Below are 10,132 nucleotides of genomic sequence, written 5' to 3'. Positions count from 1 at the left end.
GAATTATAAAGAAAAGGTGACAACACTAAAGGGCAGATATTATGGGGTCACTTAGGCTCTTTCTGCTACAAGTATATTAAGGAAGTTCCCTTATAATACTAGTTTTCTAAGTTCTGTCATGAATGAATATTGAATGTGAAAAGATGTTTATTTCACATCTATTGAGATAATTTTTTTAACTGTTTATTTTTGAGAGAGACCAAGCAAGCCAGCAGGGGAGCGGCAGAGAGAGAGGGAGACAGGATCTGAAGCAAGCTCTGCCCTGACAGTGGTGAGCCCAATGCGAACCCCACGTGGGGCTTAAACTCACATACTGTGAGATCATGACCTGAGCTTAAGTTGGATGCTTAACCGACTAAGCTACTCAGGTACCCTGAGATAAGGTTTCAAAATATTTGTGAATGGGGGGAGGGGCCAAGATGGCGGAACAGCATGGAAGTTTTGTGTGTGTCTCCCATCCATGAAATACAGCCAGGCCAACACGAAACCATCCTACACACCTAGAACACTGATCGGAGGACTAACAGAACAATCTGCACAACCTGAACCACAGAATTCAGCAGGAATTTACCCCAAAAGAAACAGCATGAAGAAATGACAGCCAGGGATTTCACCAACACAGATACAAGCAAGATGTCTGAACCAGAATTTAAAATCACAATAATAAGAATATTAGCTGGGGTCGAAAATAGATTAGAATCCTTTTCTGCAGAGATAAAAGAAATAAAAAATAGCCAGAATGAAATTAAAAATACTGTAACTGAGCTGCAATCACGGATGGATGCAGGGGCGGCAAAGATGGACAAGGCAGAACAGAGAATCTGTGATATAGAGGACAAACATATAGAGAATAACGAAGCAGAAAAAAAAGAGGGAGATTAAGGCAAAAGAGCATGATTTAAGCATTAGAGAAACCAGTGACTCAGTAAAAAGGAACAACAGCAGAATCATAGGGGTCCCAGAAGTGGAAGAGAGAGAAACAGGGGTATTAGGGTTATGTGAGCAAATCATAGCGGAAAACATTTACGAATCCTGAGGAAAGACACAGACATCAAAATCCAGGAAGCACAGAGGACCCCCCCCCATTAGATTCAACAAAAACCGACCATCAACAAGGCATATCATAGTCAAATTCACAAAATGCTCAGGCAAGGAGAGAATCATGAAAGCAGCAAGGGAAAAAAAAAAAAGTTCCCTGACCTAAAAGGGAAGAGAGATCAGGTTTGCAGCAGACCTATCCACAGAAACTTGGCAGGCCAAAAGCAGTGGCAGGATATATTCAGTGTGCTGAATCAGAAAAATATGAAGGGGCGCCTGAGTGGCTCAGTCGGTTAGGTGTCCGATTTTGGCTCTCGTCATGATACTGCGGTATGTGAGTTTGAGCCCCATGTTGGGCTCTGTGCTGATAGCTCAGAGCCTGGAGTCTGCTTCAGATTCAGTGTCTCCCTCTCTCTCTGCCCCTCCTCTGTCTCTGTCTCTCTCTCTCTCTTTCTCTCTCTGTCAAAAATAAATAAACATTAAATAAATAAAATAAAAAAATAAATGCAGCCAAGAATTCTTTATCCAGCAAGGCTGTCACTCAAAATAGGAGACAGAAAAAGTTTCCCAGACAAACAAAAATTAAAGGAATTTGTGACCACTACACCAGCCCTGCAAGAAATTTTAAGGGGGACTTTCTGAAGGAAGAAAAGTTGAAAAAATATATATATATACATACACACACACACACACATATATATATATATATATATATATATATATATATATACCAAAAGCAACGAAGATTAGAAAGCAGAGAACACCACCAGAAACTCCAAGTGTACAAGCATAATAATGGCAATAAATTCATATCTTTCAGTACTCACTCTAAATGTCAGTGGCCTCAATGCTCCAATCAAAAGGCATAGGGTAACAGAATGGATAAGTAAACAAGGTCCATCTATATGCTGTTTACAGGAGACCTAGTTTATACCTAAAGACACCTTCAGATTGAAAATAAGGGGATGGAGAACCATCTATCATGCTAATGGTCAACCAAAGAAAGGTAGAATAGCCATACTTATATCAGACAATCTAGACTTTAAAATAAAGACTGCATCAAGGGATGCAGAAGGGCATTATGTCATAATCCAGGTGTCTATCCACCAAGAAGACCTAACAATTGTAAATATTTATGCGCCAAATGTGACAGCACCCAAATATGTAAATCATTAATCACAAACATAAAGAAAGTCATCGATAGTAATACCATAATAGTAGGAGACTTCAACACCCCACTCACAGCAATGGACAGATCATCTAATAAAAAAAAAAAAAATCAAGAAGGGAATAATGGCTTTGAATGACACACTGGACCAGATGGACTTAACAGATATATTCAGAACATTTCATCCTAAACCAGCAGAATATACTTTCTTCTCCAGTGCACATGGAACGTTCTCCAGAATAGACCATATACTGGGACATAAATCAGCCCTATGTAAGAACAAAAAGATTGAGATCATACCGTGCATATTTTCAGACCACAACACTATGAAACTCGAAATCAACTACAAGAAAATATTGGGAAAGGTAACACATACTTGGAGACTAAAGAACATCCTACTAAAGAATGAATGGGCCAACCAAGCAGTTAAAGAGGAAATGGAAAAATATATGGATGTCAATGAAAGGGATAACACCACAACCCCAAACCACTGGGACACAACAAAGTCGGTTATAAGAGGAAAATATATAGCAATCCAGGCCTTCCTAAAGAAGGAAGAAAGATCTCAGATACACAACCTAACCTTACGCCTTAAGGAGCTGGAAAAAGAACAGCAAATAAAACCCAAACCAGCAGAAGACAGGAAATAATAAAGATTACAGCAGAAATTAATGCTATCGAAACAAACAAACAAACAAACAAAAAAACAGAAAAATACCAGTAGAACAGATCAATCAAGCCAGAATCTGGTGCCTTGAAAGAATTAACAAAATTGATAAACCACTAGCCAGTCTGGTCAAAGATGAAAAAAGGAAAGGACCGAAATAAGTAAAATCAAGAATGAAAGAGGAGAGATCACAACCAACACAGCAGAAATAAAAACAATAATAAGAGAATAGTATGAGCAATTTGCCAATAAAATGGGTCATCTGGAAGAAATGGACAAATTCCTAGAAACATATACACTACCAACACTGAAACAGGAAGAAATAGAAAATTTGAACAGACCCATAACCAGTAAGGACATCGAATTAGTAATCAAAAATCTGCCAAAAAACAAGAGTCCAGGGCCAGATGGCTTTCCAGTGGGGATTTCTACCAAACATATAAGGAAGAGTTAGCACCTATTCTCTTGAAACTGTTCCAAAAGATAGAAATGGAAGGAAAACTTGCAAACTCTTTCTATGAAGCCAGCATTACCTTGATTCCAAAACCAGTCAGAGACCCCACTACAAAGGAGAACTATAGACAACTTTCCCTGAGGAACATGGATGCAAAAATTCTCAACAAGATATTAGCCAACCGGATCCAACAATACATGAAAAGTATTACTCACCACGACCAAGCGGGATTTATACCTGGGATGCGGGGCAGGTTCCATATCTGCAAAACAATTAACATGATTCATCACATCAATAAAAGAAAGGGCAAGAACCATATAACCCTCTCAATGGATGCAGAGAAAGCATTTGACAAAATACAGCACCCTTTCTTGATAAAAAGCCTCAAGAAAGTAGGGAGAGAAGGAGCATACCTCTAGATCATAATGCTAATATCATCCTCAGTGGGGAAAAATGGGAGTTTCCCCTCTAAGGTCAGGAACAAGACAGGGATGTCCACTCTCACTACTGTTACTCAACATAGTATTGGGAGTCTTAGCCTCTGCAATCAGACAACACAAAGAAATAAAAGGCATCCAAATCAGCCAGGAGGAGGTCAAACTTTCCCTCTTTGCAGATGACACGATGCTCTATATGGAAAACCCGAAAGATGCCACACAAAACTGCTAGAATGGATTCCTGAATTCGGCAAATTTGCAGGATATGAAATCAATGCGCAGAAATCGCATTCCTATACACCAACATGAAGCAACAGAAAGATAAATCAAGAAATCGATCCCATTTACAGTTGCACAAAAAGCCACACAATACCTAGGAATAAATCTAACCAAAGAGGTGAAAAATGTATATACTGAAAACCACAGAAAGCTTATGAAAGAAATTGAAGAAGACACAAAAAAATGGCAAAAAGATTCCATGCTCCTGGATAGGAAGAACAAATATTGTTAAAATGTCGATACTACCCAAAGAAATCTACATATTCAATGCAATCCCTATCAAAGTAACACCAGCATTCTTCACAGAGCTAGAACATATAATCCTAAAATGTGTATGGACCCAGAAAAGGCCCCAAAGAGCCAGAGCAATCTTGAAAAAGAAAACCAAAGCAGGAGGCATCATAATCCCAGACTTCAACCTATACTACAAAGCTGTAATCATCAAGACAATATGGTACTGGCACTAGAACAGACACTCAGATCAATGGAACAGAATAGAGAACCCAGACATGGACCCACAAACGTATGGCCAACTAATCTTTCACAGAGTAGGAAAGAATATCCAATGGCATAAAGAGAGTCTCCCGAGCAAGCGGTGCTGGGAAACTGGACAGCGACATGCAGAAGAATGAACCTGGACCACTTCCTTACACCTTTCTTACACAAAAATAAACTCAAAATGGATGGAAGACCTCAATGCAAGACAGGAAGCCATCAAAATCCTCAAGGAGAAAGCAGGCAAAAACCTCTTTGATCTTGGCCGCAGCAACTTCTTATTCAACACGTCTCCGGAGGCAAGGGAAACAAAAGCAAAAATGAACTAGTGGGACCTCATCAGACAAAAAGGCTTCTGTACAGCGAAGGAAACAATTAGAAAAACGAAAAGGCAACTGACAGAATGGGAGAAGGTATTTGCAAATGACATATCAGATAAAGGGTTAGTATCCAAAATCTACAAAGAACTTCTCAAACTCAACCACCCAAACAACAAATAATCCAGTGAAGAAATGGGCAAAAGACATGAATAGACACTTCTCCAAAGAAGACATCCAGATGGCCAACTGACACACGAAAAAATGCTCCACATCACTCATCATCAGGGAAATAAAAATCAAAACCACACTGAGCTAACCCCTTCTGCCTGTCAGAATGGCTCACATGAACAACTCAGGCAACAACAGATGTTGGCGAGGATGTGGAGAAGGAGGATCTCTTTTACATTGTTGGTGGCAATGCAAGCTGGTGCAGCCACTCTGGAAAACAGTATGGAGTTTCCTCAAAACACTAAAAATAGAACTACCCTACAACCCAGCAATTGCACTACTAAGCATTTATCCATGAGATACAGGTGTGCTGTTTCGATGGGACACATGCACCCCATGTATATAGCAGCACTATCAACAATAGCCAAAGTATGCAAAGGAGCCCAAATGTCCATCGATGGATGAATGGATAAAGAAGATGTGGTATCTAGATATAATGGAATATCACTCGGCAATCAAAAATAATGAAATCTTGCCATTTGCAACTACATGAATGGAACTGGAGGGTAATATGTTAAGTGAAATTAGTCAGAGAAAGACAACAATCATATGACTTCACTCGTATGAGGACTGTAAGAGACAAAACAGATGAACATAAGGGAAGGGAAACAAACATAATATAAAAACAGGGAGGGGGACAAAACAGAAGAGACTCACAAATATGGAGAACAAACTGAGGGTTGCTGGAGGGGTAGTGGGAGGGGGGATGGGCTAAATGGTCAAGGGCACTAAGGAATCTACTCCTTAAATCATTGCTTCACTCTATGCTAACTATTTGGGATGTAAATTCTGAAAAATAAAAAATTAAATTAAAAAAGTAAAAATAAAAAAATAAAATAAAGTATTTGTTAATGTGGGGAATTACATCATTTGCTCATGTTAAACAAACTTTGCATTTCTCAGATTAACTGAATATAGTTGTGATTTCATTCGTTTTTTTTTTTCTTTTCATTATTTTATTTTTTTATGTTTATTTTTGAGAGAGAGAGACCGAGCGTGAGCAGGGGAGGGGCAGAGAGAGAGGGAAATGTGGGATCTGAAGCAGGCTCCAGACTCTGAGCTGTCAGCACAGAGGCTGACACAGAGCTCAAACCCACGAACTTCGATATCATGACCTGAGCTGAAGTGGTCAACCAAGTGAGCCACCCAGGTGCCTCTATTTTATTTTATTTGAGAGAGAGAGAGAGAGAGAGAGAGACAGAGAGAGAGACAGAGAGACAGAGAGTCAGAGAGACAGAGAGCGCACACAAGAGTGGGGGGGCAGATGGAGAGAGAGAGAGAGAGAATCTCAAAAAAGCTCCAGGCTCGATGCGGAGCCAGACGCAGGGCTCAATCCCATAACCCTGGACTCCTGACCTGAGCAGAAATCAAGAGTCGTATGCTTAAACCACTGAGACACCCAGGCGTCCCTTGGGGCCTACATTTTCATTTGGCACTGGGCCCCACAAATTCTGTCACTGCAAAGTCCCCACCAGGGCACGTCTCCCCTCCCCCCACCCCACCCAACCTCCTCCCACAAGACCCTCCCCTCGACCCCACCGCACACTAGTCTCCCTCAGAATGAAATCCAAACTCCTCTCTGGGCCCACAGACCCCGCCATTCTAGTCCTGGAATCTTTGCTGCCCTCGCCGCCCTCGTCCACACGGCTCCAGTCACAGTCCCCACCTGTCCGTCTCAGGGTCCTCCCACTGGCTGCTCCTCGGCCTGGAATGTGTTTGCCTGCTCAGAGGAGCCCACCTGGCCCTCCAGCTACAGCGGCTGTCCCCTGCCCATGTTTTCTTCTCCCCAGCACTCACAGCGGAAGCTAGCCATCTCCTTGTTTACCTGTTCATGGTTTGTCTCCCCCACCCACACCCTGGCACTCAGAATGTCAACAGGAGAGCAGGGTCATCTTAAGCCTGCAAGCCTCAGTCACCGGTCACCAGGCACAGTGGAGCCCCACCCCCTAGAACAAAGCCTGGCCTGGAGCAGAAGCTCCCTAAACAACTGGTGCCTGAGGACACACCTTGCCAGAGAAGTGATGACAAGTACCATCTAGTGTGGGGCGGCAGGCCCGGCCAGTGCGAGCCCATACATGGCAGGGTGTTCTCCCCTGATCCAAGGCCCAGTGAACCCCCCCCCCACTCCCTGCACTCCCCACCTGGATCCTCAGTGCCCCTGAGATCAGCACATGGTGTCGGGCAGTGCCAGTCCCTCCCACCAGGCTCCCCCATCCTCCAGGGGGACAATGTACAAAGGGCCACTTCAGCAGGGAGCTTCAGCTCCATCTCTAGCCCACAGGCCTGAGGTGGGGGAGGGGAGGGGAGGGGAGGGTGTGCCCCAGCCCTCTTCTGTCCTCTTGGAGCCTGCTCTAGCACAGGGCCAGGAGGGTGACAGATTCAAGCTATAGTGCAGAGAGGCTTTGTTACAGGAGCTGCGCCTTGTGGCCTGGGGGAAATGCCCTTGCACAGTGAGTGGATGAGACACATCAATGCACAGGGTCTGCGGTGAGCCAGTGCAGAGGGCGGTCCCCGTGTACCCAGGTAGCAGGAGTGGAGTGGCGCTCCCCCATGTGTACAGGGCACAGTTGCGAGGTGCAGCCGTGCACTCAAGAGGCTAAAGTGCTGTAGGGTGAAGGGAGAGAGACGAGCAGACCCGGCAGGGTCTGGGCCAAGGTAGAGGGCAGAGGCCTGGGCTCAGAGTTGGCTCCCATCCTGCCTGGGACCCTCTGCCGCAAAACCAGGCACAAAGAACTTGCTCAAATTGTGGTTCCGGAAACCTGAGCTGATAACCCGAGATATGACCATCCACCCAGTCTCCCAGGCCAGGATCCCAGCAGTCATCCAGAATCTGGCTTCTCGCTGACCTCGAGCTCCCCATTGCCAGGCACATCTATTCAATGCCCAGGTACTCGTCGTCCCACCCGGCCCCCTGTGCCACTCTCCCACGCTGCCTGCGCCACCATCCATGCTCACCAGGACAACAGCAACAGCCTTGCCAGGGAAGGGGCTCCTGGCTTGAGCCCCACGAGCCTAGCAAAAGCCACATCTGATGTTGTCCCTCTCAGCTTGGAACACCTGCTCCCAGGATAAAGTCCAAATCCTCTAGGAGGCTCCAAGTTTCTGTGTAATCTTTCACTCCCTGCCAAGGTAGGCTCAGCTGAACTGCACTTCCCCCAGACTGAGGAAGGACTGAGCTGCCTCACCCCTGGCCTGCCCCGCAGGGCTCCTCACCCTACACTGGACGGTGCTGACCAACTCTCCTGGGGCCCCAGCACAGAGCCTGATGCAAAGGAGGTGCTGACGACAGCCCCCCTCCGCCCCCAAATCCACACACCTGCAGCTGCAGTCAGTGCTGCTGGGCTCTCACAACTGGTCTGGGGTTGGAAAAAGTCTAGTCCTGACTGGGCAAGGCACACCCCGATGAGGTGGCTCATGTACAGGAACTCGACGGGTCCCCCACAATGGGAGCGAAGTGGTGGAGAGCAGAGACACGGGGAAGGGCTCCAGCCTTCAAAGCGCTCTGAGCAGCATGGCTGATGGGCCGGAGGAGACCCGGCAAGGAAGGAGGGGAAACAGGAAGGGATCTCAGTTCACCCCTGGGTGCTCAGTTCACCCCTGGTTCACCCCATCAGTGCCTGGCACCATGCCCGGCTGCTGCCTGCTGGCTCAAAGGAAGGGCTGGGACCCTGGCTCTGCCCCCCGCCCCCACCTCTGGAATCCTACTCTCTTGGAGGCAGAAAAGCGGGGGCTGGTAACACTGCCTCACGGGGATCTGGGGAAGTGACCAGGCTGCTCCTGGCCCAGATCCTACAGCTCCGGCTCTCTGGGAGCCCAAGCAAGGTCTTCCACCTCCTTCAGGAGAGGTGGCCTGGAGCAGGTGCGCCTGGGGAGCCTCTGTGGAGCGGGAACATAGAGCCCTTTCTCTTTTCCCTTCCCAATCCAACTCTGCCCACCCCTGCCTTCGAGGGGCCGCGGCGCCCTCGGCTCAGGACCCGACCGTCTCCACCGGGGGACACTCAAGAATCCCTCACCAAATGGCACAGGGCACCATGCAGGGCTGTAGGCACCGGGGCCTGCTCCTTCATATGGAGCCGCCAGTCTGTTCTTGCTCCTCTGACTAGTCTTTTCCCTCTGCTAGATCCCGAGAGCATTCCGGAAAAGGGCCGCAAGTGCCCAAATGTCCCACTGAGTGTGAGAAAGAAGAGAAAGGAACAGCAGTGACCAGACCATCACCACAAGGGGACAGAGTCATTCAGGAGTCAAGTGGAGGCGGAGATGGAGGCGGAGGGCCAGGAGGAGGGCGTGGATGGAGGGGCTGCGGAGCGGGTTCCCTGGGATGCCAGGGTCAACTTACCCATCTCCAGCCGGGTCTCAGCAGCGCAGGCAACAGCGGCGGCGGCGATGGCGGCGATGGCTGCCCGGTCCTCGAGGCCCCGGCGGGGAGATGCTGGCGTCTGCTGCAGTCTGTGACCCCATCTCGGGCTCGGGCAGAGGCTGAGGCATGCGCCCGGCATCGCGGGCATCGCGGCCCCGCGCCCGGCCCATAGCCCCGCGTCCCGGCCCCACCTCCACCCCTTCCCACGGTCCAGGCACGGCGGCCAGGCTGCACCCTGGGACGCGGCGCGCGGAAAGGGCCCCCCGGGAGGGGCGTGTGGGGTGAGAGGGGTGCCAAAGGCAGGCCGGAACGCGGCGAGCATAGGTGCTGGCTCCCGCCTGGCTTGGCAGCTCCGGACCCCGCCCCACCCCCCACCGGAGCCCCCTCCCGTCCGTTCACAGTGCCCAGCTGGGCCTGGGCGTGGGAGTGGGAGCCCAGTAGTCTCCCTGGCATCCGGCCCCCACCTCCCTGTCTCGAAGCCCCCAACCCCCGGGCCCGGGGTTCCCGCTCCCGCCCCTAGGGTCATGCTCAGGGAGGGAGGGGGCTGTGGGAGCCCTGAAGGCGTGAGGGTGGGGGGGGGGATTGTGCCGGCAGCGCGGAGTTCAAGGCGGAGGGCCAGGAGTGCGTGGATGGAGGGACTGTGGCGCGGGTCCCCCGGGACGCCAGTGTCAACTCACCCATCTCCAGCC

General features: G+C 48.4%; 1 protein-coding gene across 1 annotated transcript; it reads right to left on the bottom strand.

The window, feature by feature from the left end:
* Positions 1-6,025: 6,025 nt before the first annotated feature.
* On the bottom strand, positions 6,026-9,896 carry LOC122478335 (translation initiation factor IF-2-like). The gene is made up of 2 exons (XM_043571962.1): positions 9,423-9,896; positions 6,026-9,253 (listed from the first exon to the last, which is right to left on the bottom strand). The coding sequence occupies exons 1-2, from the start codon at positions 9,894-9,896 to the stop codon at positions 9,203-9,205; spliced, it is 525 nt and encodes a 174-aa protein (XP_043427897.1). The 3' UTR covers positions 6,026-9,202.
* Positions 9,897-10,132: the final 236 nt, after the last annotated feature.

The sequence above is a fragment of the Prionailurus bengalensis genome, unplaced genomic scaffold (genome assembly GCF_016509475.1).
Source record: "Prionailurus bengalensis isolate Pbe53 unplaced genomic scaffold, Fcat_Pben_1.1_paternal_pri Un_scaffold_51, whole genome shotgun sequence".
Classification (NCBI taxonomy): Eukaryota; Metazoa; Chordata; class Mammalia; order Carnivora; family Felidae; genus Prionailurus; species Prionailurus bengalensis.
Note: the sequence above shows the minus strand (reverse complement) of the source record. Positions and strands in the feature narration are given on the sequence as shown.

Bases quoted from the DNA above. Each gene is read 5' to 3' on its own strand.
- LOC122478335 (XM_043571962.1), bottom strand. From the start codon at position 9,896: ATGCCAGGGAGACTACTGGGCTCCCACTCCCACGCCCAGGCCCAGCTG. The intron at 9,254-9,422 runs GTAAGTTGACCC...TCTCACACTCAG, and splicing joins TGAGACCCGGCTGGAGATGG to TGGGACATTTGGGCACTTGC.